Source organism: Equus przewalskii, chromosome 15 (genome assembly GCF_037783145.1).
Source record: "Equus przewalskii isolate Varuska chromosome 15, EquPr2, whole genome shotgun sequence".
Classification (NCBI taxonomy): Eukaryota; Metazoa; Chordata; class Mammalia; order Perissodactyla; family Equidae; genus Equus; species Equus przewalskii.
In genome coordinates this window covers 9,134,256-9,152,320 of record NC_091845.1, presented here as the reverse complement: position 1 = coordinate 9,152,320, position 18,065 = coordinate 9,134,256, and the positions used below count along the sequence as shown (strand labels likewise).

The 18,065-nt window shown below is 51.1% G+C and overlaps 1 protein-coding gene across 10 annotated transcripts in view; it reads right to left on the bottom strand.

Moving 5' to 3' along the window:
* Positions 1-5,752: 5,752 nt before the first annotated feature.
* The window catches only part of SRGAP3 (SLIT-ROBO Rho GTPase activating protein 3), a 245,826-nt gene continuing 233,513 nt past the window's right edge, over positions 5,753-18,065 (bottom strand). For 7 of the 10 annotated variants that reach the window (XM_070576653.1, XM_070576655.1, XM_070576656.1 and 4 more), the window contains 3 exons: positions 17,842-17,991; positions 15,443-15,770; positions 5,753-11,166 (listed from right to left, as the gene is read on the bottom strand). In XM_070576653.1, coding sequence (XP_070432754.1) covers positions 10,753-11,166; positions 15,443-15,770; positions 17,842-17,991 — 892 coding nt within the window. In that variant the 3' untranslated portion in view covers positions 5,753-10,752. The remainder of the gene's footprint in view (positions 11,167-15,442; positions 15,771-17,841; positions 17,992-18,065) is intronic. The other 3 variants (XR_011527372.1, XM_070576661.1, XM_070576662.1) reach the window with 1 other exon arrangement.

Sequence of the window (18,065 nt, the reverse complement as noted above, 5' to 3'; positions counted from 1 at the left end):
CCTGCAGCTCCAGCCACACCGGCCTCTGCTCTCACGCACTGAGCTCTCTCTTACCTCAGAGCATTCGCCCACGATGTTTGCCTGCCTGTTCCAGTCCCACCCTCACCCTCCACATGGTGGGCTCCTTCTTAGGCTTTTGTTCCCTGTTTAAACTTCTCCTCAGAGGGACTGTCTCAAACTCCTCATCTAAAGCAGGACCCACTGTCCTTCCTCCCCCACCCTTGTGTTTCCTGTTGTGTGGTTGTCATTGTCTGATCTCCAGCATTGGACTGTAAGTTCCATAGGGATCTCGGTCTGCTTTATTCATGGCTGCATCCCCAGTACCCAGCTCGATGCTTGGCACACAGTAGGTGCTTAAGAATGATTTGTTAAATGAGTGAATGACAGCCAAAAAGGCGCTTCTGTTTAATTACCAAGTCCTCCTCGCTCAGAAATGGCATTTGCCCCCTAGTTGTGGATTCATTTCATCCGTAAATATTTATTGAGCACTTACTGTGTGCTAGGCACCATACTAATTTCTGGAGATCATGTGGACAAGATAGACAAAAACCCAGATTTTTCTGGAGCTTACATTCTAATTTGGGGGAGACAGATGATACATAAAAAGTAAACAAAATAAGTTCCAATGACGATAATTGCAATGAGAAAAACAAAACTCATTAACCTGACAGTGACTGGGGGTGGGAGCAGCTTTAAACAAGGGGGTCAGAGGAGGCCCCTCTCAGGCGATGACATTTGAACAGACACTGCAAGGGAGAGAAGGAGGCAGCAAGGAGAGGAGCCTGGGAGAGTGTGGCAGGCAGAGGACTGAGCGGGGGGGGGGGGGGGGGGGGGGTTGGGGGCACGACCCTGAGGCGGGAGGCCCTCGGTGGGCTCAGGGGAGGAGGACTAGGTGAATAACAACAAGAAGGGGAGGAGACAAGGGGGCAGGGTGGGCAGGGACCCTCTGTGAACCACAGCGAGGGGTTGGGAGATCTGATTCCAGGCCCTCTGGGGCGGCTGAGGGAGGCCGCAGGCCAGCGTGACCGGATGTGCCTCATACCTGGGGCCTGGAGCTGCTTCTGTAAGAAGACTTTCCTTCATCATTTGCTTCTCGAATTCCAGCCTGAACTTTCTGAGGTGGCTCAAAAGGCTTGGGGCATTCTCCTCCTCTCTCTGCCTCTTCTTAGTGTCCCTTATTTCAACACGACCTCCCCTCACTGCCAAAAGGAAAGCCGCCGCTTCAGCTGCTGCTGGTGGTCTCTTCTTCATGTGCCCCCATCCTTTGTCACAACCCTCCATTGCTGAAGCTGCTCTTAGGGCCACTCCAGGGACGGGTCCCCTGCAGCTGCACCCCCTGAGGCTGCAGCATGATTGCTTCTGGGCCTCCCTGGTGGGATGGGGATACGGTCTGGCAGGGTGTTCTTAGGAAGGCTTCTTACAACAGAGGCAGGGCCTGGTCCTCAGCTGCAGCCCGGAGCAGGACCAACTGGGGGGATCTTGAATCTCTCCGGCTCCTTCTGAGGCTGTCTGAGCAGCAGTAGAGCACCCACCCCCATCACAGCTGCCCCAGTGCCAGGCACAAGGTGCCCCCCTGTGATGTATCTTGAGTGAAACGCGCCCAGACTGGTGAAGCTCACAGCTACATGCTGTTCTCTGTTCTAAATCCTGCCCCAAGTCCTGTCTGGTCCTCAGGCCTGGGAGGGGGCGGCGAAGACCTGGCTCCAGAGTGAGACTGTCTAAGTGGGATCCCCAGCTCCGACTTCTAGCAGCATGTCCTGTGACCACTTACTTGACCTCTCTGTGTAGCTTCCTCATATGTAAACTGGGACTACCAATCGTACCTACTTTGTAGGGTGGTCGAGAGGATTAATGAGTTGGTTTTTATGTGTGCAAGGGCTTAGAAGAATGCCCTGGACATAGCAAGCCCTCGGAACATGTTGGCTATCACCATTCTTTCCTCTTTTTCCCTTTGATTGCAAAAAATAGAAACCCACTCAATTTGCGTCAAATTAAGGGTGTCAAGTGTAAGCTCTCCCAAAGAGGAAGAGGCACTGGGGCAGGTACCAGACCGGTTATTCTGATTCTCTTTGGGGACTGGGTGTTTTTGCTCTCAAAGGCTGTGGTCACCTCCATTTGCCTCACGTTACCCATCAGCTTTCTCGTTGTGCTCACAGGGTCTCCTCCCTCATGACTTAGCCTCCATGTGGTCCATAAGGGCGACCTCCTTGCCTCCACCTTCTCATCCTTATGGCCATGCATCTTCTGCTCCTCCTGCTAACAGACCTGGTCATTTTCTTACTTCCAGGGCAAACTTCCTAAAAATGGCCATTTATTGGCCCAGCTTACTAAGGGCAAGGTTACTAGCCAACCTACCATCAACTGCCCTTAGCTCAACTGCCTTTGGGCCAACTGCCATCCTTGGCCCATTCATCTGGGACCAGGAGATGGGGTGACAGGATACCAAACACATGCCACTGAAGCCACAGGGGCAGCAGGATGCTCCGTGTAGAGGCAGGATGGATGTGGCAGGGAACAGTGGACATCCCCCGTGTGTGTTTCTGCAGCCTTCTGTCAAGGCACCAAGTGAGCTGCCAGATCTGGAAGAAATAGTCAAGATCAACATCCCCAGCTCCCTCATTTTATAGATGAGGAAACTGAGGCCCAGCCTGGGGAAGGGACTTTCTCCAAATCTGGTAGCCAGTAAATAGCAGAATCTCAGTTCAAGCTTTTTCCTTAAAGCTCATTTGACCACCTGCTCTTCTTTCACAGAGCATGAGAGATGCAACAGAAGCTCTGTGATGAGTAGAAGAGACCAGGACGAACATAGCAGCGTTTGCAGACTGCTTGGATGGCCTGGGCATGTGAGGTAGCTCATCCTTTCCAGACCTCAAACCGCCCTGCGAAGGCATCTCTCATTAGCCCCGTGTTACTGAGGAAATGGAGGCAGTTTGCCACTTGCCAAGTCAACCAGCTGATAAAAGTCAGGGCTGGGAGCCACCCTTGGGTCTGCCTGAACTCGTGGCCTCTGCACTGGCACCCATGCTCAGAGCTCACCAAGACCACCCAGCCAGGCAGTGTGCAGCCTGGGAGTGGGGTCTGCCTGGGTGGGTATAGGGACAGTAGCCAGATCCCAAGGATCCTGGGCCAGGGGCCAGGAAATCCAGAGGCCTTTACTCTCCCTCAGTCTGGTCCTGGACTTTGAGCAAGTCCTGGGTCCTTTCTGTTCCCCAGCTTTCCCATCTGTAAAATGAACACCTCACCTAAGATAAATCTGTATGTTCTTTGGAGAGTTGGAGTAGAAAAATGAGAAAATAGAAAGTGTTCTTAACCATAGTAAAAATAAATATGGCACTAATGCAAGGAATCCATAACGTCACTCTCCTCGATGTTAAAATTTAGAAGAAATTGATGAATAAGAGAGTTATCTTGGGTTCCAAGGAGAGGCTGGAATAGACTTGAATCTTAAGGTGGTTGTCAGGGCAACGAGGCCTCCCTACATCCAGCCTCTTGGGGACCACCAAATCCTGGCCGGCCTGAAAGGGCTGAACCAGAGGTGGCTCCTACCTTTCGTCTTGCAGGCAGGGTAGCAGAGGGAACAAGCGTGGGCTCTGGAAGCAGAGCACGTACGGAATCCTAGGCTTCAGCCCCCTGACATCAGCATCCTCAATCGTGAAACAGGGATGCTAACAGAACTCACCCCTGTGGGTTGTTTAAGGATTCATTGGGGAGAAGTATGTGAAGCACTCTGCACTGTGTTCTTAGGAAGAATATACAGCATGCACTCGATGAATATTAATTAGCTTTATTACTGTTAAGTTAAGCTGGAGTCAGTGGATAAGTGCAAAGTTTTAGTGTTCTTTGCCTGAGCACTTGTCTAGGGTATCAGCTAGCTATCGCTGCATAACTAACCACTCTAAAACTTAGTGACTGAAAACAAGCACCATTTTTTATTTGTCATGGATCTACAGAATGAGGACAGGCGCCAGGCTCTCCTTTGGGCAACTACTCCTTCCTGATACAAGGTTTGGGTGGGGTTGACACCACCCTTGAAGCTGGGGTTGCTTAGGCCCACTAGTCTCTTCCGTCCCTCTGGCCTGCTTCAGGAAGGGCTGCAGCTCAATTCTGGCCAGCGTGAGTCAAACCTAGGACTTGTACGATATTGAAGCTGAGGAGGTGCGGGCAGGTGGGGCTCCTGCAGCCATCGGGCAATCACGAGGGATAAGACAGCCTGTCTGAGCATGAAGTTCACACGTAGGGCTGAGGAGGGCCAACCTGAGAGTGGAGACCTGCAGCCTGGAGTCAACACTCACACTCTCGCATCATCCATGTTTGCAGCCAGTCCTAGCCTAGAGATTCCAGTTCTGTGAGCCAATAAATTCTCTTTCCTTAAGGCTGTTTGGGTTGGATAGCTTGTCTCCTGCAAACAGAGAGTCCTAAACAGATATGCCTAGAAGCGAACAGTTCAGCAGTGGACAGCTTTGTGGCTGGCAAAGCAGTCAAACAGCTAAAATGTGCCCTTTCTCTGTGCCTCTCTGTGGGCCAGAGGCACTGTCCTATTAATTGTTGTCACAATGAGTCAACGTTGATTCTGATTTCAGAATTCTAGAGCGATCATTGTGTGCAACGAGACTGTAAGCAGCGTGAGGGTAGGAACTGGGTCTCATCCGTCTCTTTCCCCGGCAGCTAACTTGGGGCGAGGTGCATACAAACGTACTTCCTGTGTGCTTGTAGAATGAATGAGAGTCTTCTGATGTGGGGCCCTCAAGTGAGCACGGTTGCTATAAGTGAGGAAACAAATTACGGAATGCATACAATATTGAGCCTCTCAGAAGGTTTCACAGCATTGGAGCCTGGAATCAGCAAGAGGCCATCACTGAGTGATGCGTGGTTATGGTGGGAATAAGGGATTCTCGGAGGCTGGTGGAAGACCTGGTTCTCTTCTGCAAAGAGGCCCCTGCGTGAAGATCTACCAGGAGGTCCATCAGAAAGGAAAGGCCCCGGAGTCGCTCTTGGGTGCGGCGGGCAGCAAGCTCCCTCAGTCATGAGATCCTGCACCAACCATGTGTAATGAGCGTGCTCAGAGACAGCCCGTACAACCAACCTGTAAAGAGCATAGCTTTACTGGGCTCAAATTCTGGCTCCTGCACGTCCCAACTTTACCTTGGGGGAGCCACGTACCCTCTCAGAGCCTCAGTTTCCTCATCTGCAGAATGGTATTTAAGAAGGGTACTTCCCTTCAATGGCTATTTTGAGAATTTGATGAGAAAATGCATGTAAAGGGCTTAAAGTCGTGCCTGGGACAGAAGTAAGTGATCAATAAATACTTCACACACACACACACACAAACATAGGTAAAAAAAAAAAAAACCCCAAGGGGCTGTATCATGTGTGTAGACAGTGAATGCTAAGATGTTGTGCGTGCCTTCACATCGGAGATCAGTGTGCTGTGGCCTCTGGTGGTGTGTCTTGGACTTTTGAAGGCAGTCTCTGCAGACGACAGCTCCTTCCCCGCTTCCTCTGCTTTGACATTTCCAGCGCCTGCTTTCCCAGCAGGCACCCCGCAGTTACCTTCTTCAATTAGCTCCACGGTTGGAGCAGTCCTCCTTGGAGCCTTGGCGTCCGCCTTGTTGGATCTGAGCTAAAGGACGTTTCGGGGACGGTTCCTGGGGGAGGCACTCAGACGGTGTGGGCTGGAGGGGAGGAAGAGTGCCCTGGGACCTCCCCACCCCCGAGGTGCCACCTCACACTTTCAAAACGCCACCGGAGCACGTTTGAGAAAAGTTAAGCTGTTTTATTTCACAGGATAGCTCCACGTCAAACCAGCAGGCACCATCAGAATACGCGACAGAGGATCCAGTCAGACACTCTAGAGGACGGGCGTTGGGTGGAGAAACAGGATCTGGGAGAGGGCAACACTGATCATCACGGGGGGACAGGCAACCAGCAATTTCCTAGGGTGGTTTCAGTTTGTTTTTTCCTGACACAGTTTGGGGAGGAAGGAAACCGAAGGAAACGAAAGAGACCAGCCACTCTGAAGCAATCAGAACCGAACCTAATGCCAAACCGTGTAAACAGCCACACCGCCGGGGACTAGAGCCTGAGCGGAAACTCTAGCCAGAATCTACTTCCGTCTAAGGAAGGCAAAGTGCACTCTGGTTGTACTGGTTCAAGGAACAGCTTTGTTATTTGCCTGGGACAGTTCACACAGAAAGGAGGTGTCAGCAAGGGGCAGCGCTGGCCATTCGGCCAGTCCCAGAGGGTGGGACAGCAGGACACTGGCAGATCAACCTCAGAGAGGCCAGGAGGACTCCGACCTGACAGCAAAGTCCTTCTCTCCACTCCCCTGGGCAGCTCTGGGTACGTGGGGAATTCTCTACATGGCTGCTCAGAAGAGAGGAGTCCCCAGAGAACCGGGGAAGTTGACATGAAACGTCAGCATTAGCTCTGCACAGCAGAAAATCGGCTAAGCAACACCTCGGCTCACCCCTTCCTGCCTTTTCCTCCCTGCCCGTCCCCACAAGCCCCACAGGGCCCCCACCGTGGTTGGGAGCCAGCCATTCTTCTTTCTGGCTTTCTCGGGAGAATGAGGCATTTGCTCTGGTGTGGAACCATCTGGATGTGTGGAAAGTTAAGAACAGAAAGACTGAGAGGAAGAACCATTACATTAGTCCTTGTGGTTTTCCACCAGCCGTGTACGTGCGCTGGGCGCCAGGTAACCACCAGGTCATAGGAAGTCCTCCGCATTCATGCCTCCTGAATGAGAAAGAAAGATACCCAACAAGGCACTCCAAGGGCCTCGACCAGGGAAGGAAGCCCCACGCAAAGGCCCTTCCCCACACTGGCTCCCCTCCGCGTACCACAAACCAGTTCTGAAGTGTTTATAAGGCAGATCTCTGAACTGCTGGTTCCAGCCATGGCCAAAGGATGGCTCCATTTCCCTGTGTCTCTTCCCACTCAGATTTCTTTGTTGAATAGAAACCTTTCGTCCCTTGGGAATCCATTTCTCTCCTGCCCCTTGGCCTGGTGACCTCAGAGAAAAGACTCCCAAGTCTACTTCCCAAGCTTACAATTCCCTCCAGTTATGCGCTCTGTCTGGGGTTCAAAAGGCGCTTCAAGGTGAGAAATCGTTAGCACTGAAAACAAGGAAAGGCAAGAATTTTTCATAGAATCCCACAGCTCAGAGCAGCTCTTTAAGAGGAACAGGGAATAAAGGGGGACGGGGGCGTGGGGTAGGAAGCACAGCTTGTTCTCAATTTTATCCCAGAAAGGTCTTTAGCGGCAGCTGGGCCCCGAGGCCCAGGAAACTAGACCAGGAATGAATTGTCTTTGGTCAGTTTTAAATGAACATCTTGCTGGTTCATTCCTAAAAATAGACTGAACATCGGTTACACATAAAGACAAAAGGCTTGACCTCAGGGTAAGTTGAAGGTTAAGAAAAGAACTCATTCTGTGAAGTAAAAAAAAAAAAAAAAAAAAAAAATGCCCGTTATCAACGAACTGATCAGTACAGCTTTCAGTAATGGTGATGGACAAGTAGGTAAACACCACTGCCCCTTGTACAATTGGTTATATTGAGGACTACTAACTAGGTTACTACATTTCCCCCACACTCACTGTACAGTTAGGTTTCTGGTATTTGTTTTTTACATTGATCTATCTACTAGGTGCAAAGATTTGGTGAGTGGCATTGGCTAAAATTTAACTGTAGCCTTTTTAAAAATTACAGTTTCACATTTTAACAGTTACTTTCCAGCATTTAAGCAAATACAGCAATATATAGTGGACTAACACAGGCAGGAGTCAGGAAGAGGATGCCAATGCTCAGAGACTGGATGGGACCCGGTGCTTGTGGAGGGTGACATGCAGAGAGCCAGATGAGGAAGTGGGAGGAGGGGCACAGGAAAGGATTTTTCCATTTGGTTCTGCGTCAAGGCTCAGATTTGGGGCTGGATGAGTGGGGGGTGAGCTTCCCTAGATGTGAACTCACCAGCCGTTTCCCAATGGAAAAATAAGTGCTTAAAGAAAACAGCCAAGGCTCTGCCTTGAGGTCATTCAGTGAAAGGCAGGTCCACTTCAGCAAGAAAAAACAAAGTTAGTCAATTGAGAGGAAAATCCACACGGTCTGACTGGTGTTATGCATATCAGGAGACAGATCTGTCAACTCAGATTGTCACTTTTCCTCTGGTAGTCATGGCAGAGCAGGTCACATTTTACGCAGCAGGCTACTGCTTTTAAGGTCTGGGCATATCTCTGGGGTAGAAATGAGATGTCTTGTGACCTGGCTGGACAGCAGAGTGTCCTTGCAAGTAAATGACTTTACGAGCCTGACACAGCCCCACTCTCAGCTATCTATTAAATCTTGGGCAAGTCATAGCATATCCCAAGGTCTAGCTTTCTTTCCTAAGCTGTAAAACGGGGATACCTTTATGGGCTCCAAGGCAGAGGGCTCCTAGCTGTTTCCGAGGTGCTTTCATTTCCAGGAGCTAAAAGAGAACGGTTCGTTCTAGGCAAAACAAGGAGGGTCAAGTTTGTCATTGGCCTCTCCCTGGCGTTCTCTTTCTGTGCCCTTTCTTGGTCCTTCCTTCCGCTGTGTGCTCTCAATGCCAGTCCTTCAGACAAGGCAGAATGGCTTACCACTCCTACACGCCCAGATACTAGTGACTTAACAGTCCCTCCCTCTGGGGTATGTTTACCTTTTTATGGAGGACCAGAGGAGAGGGCAAAACTTAATCCAATGGGTTGAAATGGGAATGATGGCATTTCAAGCGTCAATAGGTGATATATCTGTAGGGCTGTGCTTCAGGGATGTTAGAAGCTGGTAGGAAAATTCCACTGCCCACTTCTCCATTGCTATTAGGAGGTTTCAAAAGGAAGGTCCTGGATGGTTTTTGATCTAAAAGACTTACCCTACTAATGATAATAAAAAGAACAATAGTGTTGGCACACTGCTTTCCAGTTTACACAGCTTGCTCACATTTTATCTTTATTCTCTTCATTTTATGGAGCAGGACACTGAGGCTCAATGAGGTGGAGTGACATGGCCACAGTCCCAGAGCACCTAAGGTGGGGGGCTGGGACTCAGACACAGAACTTTTGACTCCAAACCACAGCCATGGAGACACACTCAGAGGCCTCGAGGGAGAGAAAGAGAGGAAGCTGGAGAACAATAAGAAGGAAGCCTTTGGCTTGGCACGAGGGGAGCGGGTAAAAGTGGTCCTGTTAGAATCTGATCCACCTGTGTCCCATTATCCAGAAACAGCCCAGCTCTGGGAAATGAAGAGATCGAAAGAGGAAGTGGGAATCAAAACATTAAAATGGAATCAAACAAGGGTTCCGGAAGGTCTTTTCCCAGCCAAGAGGCAAAATACTTGAACATCATGCACCCCAATTCTATCACCGTATTTTCAATTACACTAAATGCTCTGGAGGAGGCGAGTGGAAGGGGAGGGAAGGGAGAGAGGGAAGCTATTTCACTTGCATAAACTCAACGGACGTGTTCTCTAGGTTGGAAAGTGCCAAGGGGCGCCCCTCCTGGGCCCCTGGTCTGAGCTGGGCACTTAGGGCCCATGCGCTTCATGCAAGAGGCACCAGCCAAGTGCGTCACGGCCTGATTTTAAATTAAAATGATGTGACCCAAAGCCTCCTTGCCTGTTTAGTTCCAGATCTGACACAGGATAATTAGTAGAAAGAGGAAAATAAAAACTTAAATATTTTGAAAATGGTATAAGTTAAACCTCTATAGTTACCACATTTATTCCTACAGCGTTTCTAGGTTCGGAAGTGTTCCACACCACTGTGTTGATTTTTCCTTTTTCCCAACCACACACAATACTGTGCTACAATGGGGCTTAGGGGGTTACTATCCCCTTTTTCCACATACAAACACAAGAATGCTGTGGCCAGGGGTCTTCTCGCCAACGTCCTCCCCGTGCCTTTGGGGGTACAGTTGGCCCTTGGCCTCCGGGTGGAAAGGCAGGGTCTCTGGGGTGGAGGGGGTGGGGGGGTTCTGTGAAGGGTTCCCCACCTCTAGGGGCAGCCTGCTTGGGGTACCGCCTGCCCCACCCTTCCTGTAAGGGCAGACTGTTCTGGAAGGCCACGGCTTCTGGAGACAGTGGGAGACTGTTTTGTTTTTCTGCAGGTTAGTGGTATATTGCTTCATTCGCAGTTACTGTGGGCCTCTGAGTTCTCCCAGAAAAGTCCCTGCAGATCCCACCAAATAACTCAGCGGGAGATGTTTGGTGGCATGGGTCTGAGGTAAATCTAAGTTTCAGAAAAAGAAAAAGGAGATCCTATATACACTTAGTATGTGTGTCCAGATCTAGTATATGTATATAGATGCATAAATATATATATACACACACCTACAGACACATACACACATACATACGTGTATATATGCACACACATATATATACACGTACGTATGTACGTAGAGAGAATGTCGAGAGAAGAATTTTCCAGTGACGATATGCAGGCGAAGCCATTGAACATCTTGCCACAATCTTAGGAAACGCTCTGGTTGGGCCGCTTAGCTTGCTCCTGCGCTCCTCTGCGCGTCTGTTTACACTCGCGAGGGCTGTGGGATTCACATGGCTGAACGTGAGCTGCGGCCAGTGCCCGGCCTAAGCTCTGCACACACGTGCTCCCAGGCTGACCTTCTGGTCTCTGCTTGACAAGGCCTTGAGCACTGGGAAGGACGTGGAGGTCACAGAGGCCACCCTTGGCCATGGCGAGCCACAGCGGGCAGGGCGGTGCCGCCCATCCTGCAGGTCACATGGTGCCCGACTTGTCGGCTGAGCTGTTGGGGAACATCTTCTCGGTGGGCGTCACAGCTGGGCTGCCCACGCCCGAGCTGCTGCTGCTGCTGGACCGATGCTGGACCACGGGCCGCACCGGCCGCATGGGGGGCGGGCGCAGCTGGGCGCCGGCCAGGCGGGCAGATAGGGCTGGCTTGAAGGTGGTCATCATCTCAGTGGAGGAGCTGCTGCTGCGGCGCATGGCGGCGTCGGGGTCACGGATGACAATGGTGTGCAGGGGGCTGGCGGGCTCCGAGCTGATGGGGCCTGGCGGGTTCTTCAGGGGCTCCAGTGTGTCCAGCACCACATCTGGCGCCTGCTTGACTGTGTTCTGCCTCTCGAGTTCCCGCAGCTCATGCAGAGCCGTGCTCATGGTCTTCTCGATGTCCTGGGGACACAGAGAGCTCTTGTCAGCACCGATTCTGGAGGCCTGGAGTCCAGTCCTTTCTCAGCTGCTAGCCAGCTTGTGGCTTCTTAGGGAGATTTCCCCACAAGCCTCATGGCTGTGAGGGAGATTAAATCCCCAGGGTGACTTATAACCAAATGGGAAAATCAACGTAGGTGTCCCCTGCACACTGCCTACAGATCAAGTGGACTGGATAAGGGCAGGTTAGGCTAGTGGGTAGGAAGGCAGGCTCTGGAGCCAGACAAACATGGGTTCAAATCCCGGCTTTGCCACTTCCTCACTATGTGACCTTGGGCAAGTCACCTCACCTCTCTGAGCCTCAGAATCATCGTTTGTAAATTACAGATAAATATACTACTGACCTTAGGGGGTTGGTGAGTGTATTAAATGATACAGTCCCTGTGAAGAGTCTGGCGTGGCACCTGGCACACAGTAAGCACTCACAAATAACAATGACAATAACGATGGCAATAGTAGCTACTACTGAGCACCAATTCAAGCCCTTTCCACTAATAGTTCACTTAATCCTCACACTTAGATGGTAAGAACTACCATTATGCTCCTTACACACATGAGGAAATGGAAGCTTGGACTGGTTAAGTAACTTGCCCAAGGTCACACAGCTAGTTAGTAGCATAGCCTAAGTCTCAATCCAGGTGGCCTGGCTCCAGAGTTCATGCCCTTACCTATTATTACTTTTTTAAAAGTCCTTGCCCATAGAAAAAGTATTTGGAGGTTACATATCGGAATGTCCACAGTATTCACCCCAGAATGGAGTGTTACTTTCTTCTCTGTATTATAATCAGAAAACTGTTTTTTTAAAAAATAGAAAATTTAAAAAGTAACAAAAATCCACATCTGCCTACATAATCCCCAGGGCTGTTGTAAGATTTAAGAGCTCATCAGTATGAGAGCACTTGGAATGTCAGAGAGATTACGGCAGGCCCAGGACCTCCCGGAGCAGAGCCTGTCAGCCCGGGGCTCCTCCTTCCATCTGTGCTGATTCTCAAGGCCTCCATTCCCCCTGAAGCCAAGGAGGGGGCGCTGGAGCTGGAAGTCAGCATTGAACCCAGGAGCCCTTGGCTCTGGCAAAGGGCCCGCGGATTTGGGGACGTAAAGACTCCTCTGCCCCTTGCTGGCTGTGTGAACATGGGCAAGTCTCAGTCGTTCTGCACCATACTTTGTTCCTCTGTTGAAAGCCCACACGTTTACTGTGAAGATGGAATGAGATAATGGACATGAGGAAGCTTTGGAAACTGCCAGACAGTGGTCTTCAGACTCCCTTTAGCCCGAGTCCTCAGTTCACACAGGGTTTTACAGGGATGCCTCCACATCAAACAGATGCAAGAGGAGCTGAGCCAGGCCAGAGCCCACAGGCTTGGCCGCCAAGGGGACAACGAGGGACACCGCTGAAAACCACTGCTGGAAGGTGCTGTGCACAACCTCAGTGACAATGATGACTATTAAGACACACTTGCTTCTCTGCCCTGAGGCAAATCTGGAAAAACTGAAAGTCTGGTCAGACTGAGGGAGTTAGAGCCTAGAGCTGCTCTGGCTGGCCCCTTTCCACCCCCAAGCCCTCTTTCACCTTCTCTCCTCCTCCTGTCTACAGGTGGCCTCCTGCCTGCCCTGGGCCCCCACGACAGGCTCTAATCTGGCCACAGTCAGGGTCCCAATCTATTATTTTTTGCTTTAAGAAACTATTAATAATTAGCCAAAGGCTAATCTTAGCTTTTATGCTTCCCCATGACATCTTATCCTTTGCCCCATAACACTGGCCACTTTAAGATGAGGCCTTTTGTGCCTTTATCCAAAAGGACTAGCTGTGGGGGGGGGAGGAGGGGGGGAGGGTTCTGCATGACGAGAGAGATGGCAGTCCTCTCCCCATCTTTGCTATATCCCAACCCTGCAGTGATAAAGTCTGCTTTCCACGCCCCACTCTGCTGAAATGAAGTCCCCTACTGACATCAGTGCTCTCTCCACTCCACTCCAGCATGAGCTGAAAGGTAAAATTTTAATAAATAAAATGGGATTATCACCCCTCCGCCACCATCCCTGCCACCACCACCACTCTACCCTGGCAGAGTGTGAGCCAGAAAGACAGAAAGCTCAGAGAAAGATCAGCAGAGTAGTTTAGGCGTGAGCCTTGCATTAGTCTGAGAGGCGATGCTGTAACCTCCAGCGCGGAGCTGCAGAGAGGCGCTGGGGGGAGGATGGACAGCGTGGGGAAAGTGATCACTTTTCACCTCCTCCCAAATTAGATCTTCCCACTCTGGATGGCAATGTTGCAGCTTCCCCAAACAGCCTCTTTAACTGGGTTCAAATCTAAATCCTAAAGGACATTTTGAGACCAAAGAATTTCAGGTAACTGCATCTACTCCTGGGGATTCTCCGCACCCCCATTCCCCGGGTAGCCTGCAAAGTCAAGCGCTCATCAAAACCGATGCTGAGCAGGCAGGAGGCTGTCCAGTGTCCCCTGAGCTATTTACATATTGTTCACTATGCTTTCCCATTTCACCTCTGTCAGTGAAGGAGCTCTTGAATGGCAACTATCAAATTAGAGAGTATGTAGATGTTTGCAAATGGAAAACGCATGCAGCATTTCCCAAGCGTTTTCTTTGGGCTGGTCTTGCAAAATGCTCTGTGAATAAAGGTCAAAGAAGTCTGGGAGATGGGGCATGCCCTGTCCTCTTTCTTGGAGATTTATAATGCACATCAATGTATTTAAAGGTTCTAAAAAGTCTTGCAGACAAGTCATTCAACTTTGTCAGACCAGCATCCCTCCAAAACTTCTTGACCACACAACTCTTTATTTCCCCATTAACATCCCATGGAACTAGTCTGCTGTGGGACCTCCTTTTGGAAATACTGGCCTAGACTGCATTTGATTCTGTATGTAAAGGACTCTAGGCCAGGCCTCAGGTAGCGCACTCCCCAAAAGAGCCCGCGGTAGAACTGCCAGGTGATGGCAGATGCTAGGGGGATGCTTCCCAAGAGGGTGGCCTTCAAGAATGGAGGGACCAGCAGGTTGCCTGGCTTGGCTGCTGGACCCACGCCAAGGCAATGATCTTCAGGGATCCCTCAGGAGTGGGCATCAGGACATGGGCCAACACAGATCCTACGGGTGTGAACAGGAGCTCCAATTGCTGGGCGAGTTGTTCCTGTGTTGATGTTCCCTCGGAAACTTTCCTGGCCTCCTCTAGAACGCAGCCCCCAAGTTCACAACTTTTCCCTTTCCCCTTGTGACCAGGGATTCAAATGCCACTCCCCACAACAGAATCCTCACAGCCGGGAAGGTTCTGGTTGTCTCTTTTACCTTAAGCGGGAGATAACATTAGGGAGGGGGTACACAATGGGCCCCACCCCAAATTCCAGAGAGAAAAAAAATGGAAGCTTTTGAAAATATGATAGAACTGTCAAAAACACATGAAACCAGTTGTGCAAATTATTAAACAGTTGAAACAAATTGCTTCATAACAATTTGTTAAAGAAATTTGTTTGGTTTTCTTGGCAAGTATAAAAATCACAGATTTCTCATTCAGATTTTGAAAAATTTGGAAAATAAAGAACTCTAAGCACTTTAGAAGATCCTGGAACAGTCTTCCCTTCTGGCTTCCGCTATTTAGTCCCGTTTGTCCTCTGGGTCTCAGGTCGGTTCCTCCCCAAGGGAGTCTCTCCCGGCCTACGTGCAATCTCCCCATTTTAGGCTCTCAAAATACTGTGTGCCACTCCTTCAAGACACCCAACCCAACTGCTGTTTCACAGCTGTGTGGGTTACTGGTTGGTCCCTCTCTTCTCTAAACTGTAAGTTCCACCTGGGCCAGGCCTGGGTCCATTTTAGGTCATCATTGTACTCAGTGCTTAGCACAGTGATTGTCACAGAACAGATGCTCGTCAATATTTGTCAATGAATGAATGAACACATCAATGAATGAATGAGTAACTCAATCGTGCCATCTTGTGGAGACACGTGCGATTACCACATCCCTATCATCCACCTCCCCACAGGGAAGAAATGCCCCCTCCAGCCCTGGAGACTGGGGGTCCTCAGTCCTTACAGGATTCCTAGCCAGCGGCTGCACCCATTCCAGCTTCCACTCCTCAAAGGGAGGTCAACAGTGGGACGGGAAGCCAGCTCGCCACCCATCTTGCCTTCCGGCTTAGCCTTGAGCCTGGCGTGAAGGGCCAAGTGGCTCCCAGCCCGCAGCCCCCTCGGGGGGTCTCGGCTAGCCCAGCCTGCCTTCCCGCTGGCCCTTACTTCTGCCAGGGCCTCAGCCTCCAGGGACTTGTGGTCCCCCAGGCTGCTGTGCCTGGTGGAGCCGCACGTCGACCTCATCGAGTGCCCCTCGGAGAGCGCCTTCTTGTCAGGGTAGTTGATGCTGCCGGCGCTCCCGAACGTCGCCATCCTCCGCTTCTCCGGGCTCTCGATCCTCCCCCGGGTGAGCGGGATTTTGTGGGGGCTGCTGGGGCAGGCGGCGGCCCGGGGTGGCGTGTCTATGCTGGGGCCCAGGCCCCGGGGCGGGCTGTGCGTGTCGCCCCCGCTTCGGCGCCTGGGGATGGCCGCTCCATCGGATCGTAACCGCACTCTGCAAAGGAGCCAGGGGGCGGGGGCATGGGGCAGAGGTCAACCCTGGCAAGTCCCAGAACGGGTCAGCCAACCCCCAGGCCACACGCTACACTCTAGTCTAGGGAGCGGGTATAGTAAAGCCTCAATTCAGCCAGACTCGGCAATTCCGCCAGGAGAACCGTGGCCGAGCGCTGGCTCGGTGGCACGGGGCCCTTTCCCCTGGGCACATGATGGCATCGCAGCTTTCTGCCTCCAAGCCGCAGACAGCGGTGCTAACTACACCGTGAATCTTGTCTACGGATTAAGTCAAGGCCAGGAGGCTTTCAACCTGGGAACGCTTAGGGGATGGTTAGTTGGGTTCATGACACGTTTTTAAGCGGTTTAGACATTGCCACGATTCTGAAGGGCTTCTAATCGGTCTGAAGCGTTGAGGCTTGACTGTACCAGAAAGCTACTAACTCCCTGCAAGCACAGGAGGGCCCGCCTGGGAACCCAACACAGTCCAGTGTTGCCGCCCACCCCCAATCTCCCCAGCAATAGGGCTATTTCTAGGAGGCTTTTCTAGATCTTGGGAAACTAGTCATTCAAGAGTGAAAATTGCATGGGACACGCCTTCCGTGCACTCAGTCACCTTTCACCCTTCAGGGCAGCTCTGGTGGAATGAAAAGGGGACTAGAGTGTCAACCAGGAGGGCGAGTCCTCATCCTGTCTCTGTCACAGACTTTCCTGTGTCCTCTTTCAGACTCATTTTATTAACCTGTTAAATGGGTGTACCAGTCCTCGCCCACCTTTGAGTGAGGTTCAGTGGGTGTGAAAGTACTTTTCAGACAAGAGGGTCTACCCACAGGAGATTTTGCTATGTCCTAGGGAGGTCACCAAAGATTCTAAGGCAGCTGTGAGGGGAGGGAAGGCTGGAAGTGGCAAGGGGGTGGGGAAGAGGGGCAGAGCGGTTGTGACCAGGGGACCAAGCTCAACGTGGTCAGCAGCACTTCAGTTCCCAGTGCCCCCGCCAAGCTAAGCACTGCCTGTGGGTACCCCAACAGGACCAAAGCATAGGTGTTGGAGAGGAAGAGGTACTGAGAAAGAAAGGGCAGGAAGAAGGCAGGGGAGGGAGGCAAGAGGGAGAGGAAGGTGAGCAGGAGAAGACATGGCCCCCAGAAGTCACCTGTGACTGTCATCTACCTAACCCAACCTTCTACTTTCCCCCTTATTCCATCATCTACGGCCGTGCCCTGAACTGAAGAGAATGTGGTGAAAAGAGGCATGAGGACTCCTGCTGAAATAGCTTCATGAGTCTACGTTCCCATCACGGCTAGGTCTTTGGCTGTCTCTGCAAGTACCCGTATGTGTGGGTTGATCCCATGACCTATCCACCGAAAAAACAGAGAATATGACATTTTGAGAATCTGAGTAAGAAAGTAGTGAGAAACTCAGCTTTTCTTTTTTCTTTTCTTTTCATCTCTTTTCCTTATTTTATTATTTTTTAATAACCACATTCTTTGGACTATACCTGTATGCAGCATGATGAGCGCAGCTCCTTGCCTGGCAGAAAGGTCATGTGACACAGCCCAGCCCACACAGGAGGAGTGAAGAAATCGGCAAATGTGCTCCCACCAAATAGGGCGGTGAGCGGAGTGTCAATTTCCCCCGCCCTGGTGAGTGGGTGTGAGTTTTCTGTTTATGTAGCGCACTTCAGGGAGTCCGCAAGCTCTAAATTCTTAAATATAACAGCTTAGGTCTTCTACAGAAAGTGGAGGAGGTGCAAGAACCAGAGAGAGGGAGCAAAAATACTTGCCAATTTGTAACTCTCTCTCTCCCCCATTTATTATTATTTTTTTTAAATAGAAAGCACTGATTTGCCAATAAATGTCCTTCCTTCTCCTTCTCTACCCCAGACCCCAAGGTGGATGGTTTTGTACCTGGCATTCTTGGGCCAGTTCCAGCCAGCCTACCCCGGTATGCCCCATCTGACACCTGTGGGAACAAAGGGCCACAACAGCCTCCCGCTCTCCCTCCTGCCCCCTCACTTCTCCCTAACCAGACAGGAAGGGCATGGCACTAGCAGGAAAAAATGAATCTGCATTTCCTACCGGCCCATCACCCCCCCAAAGCCGTAATCTGAGATGTGCTCTGTGGGGGACTGGAGGTCGTTTTTGGAGGAGGCCTTGTCATCCAGCAGCGGCCCGCTGCTGGCCTCACTGTCAGCCTTTTGGCTCAGGCTGTCCGAGAAGGCATCGTCCCTGGGGAGAAGGAGAGATGGGAATTAGGAGTGCTTTGCTCCAGAGAACCCAGGATGTGCAGGGCTCCTTGAGAC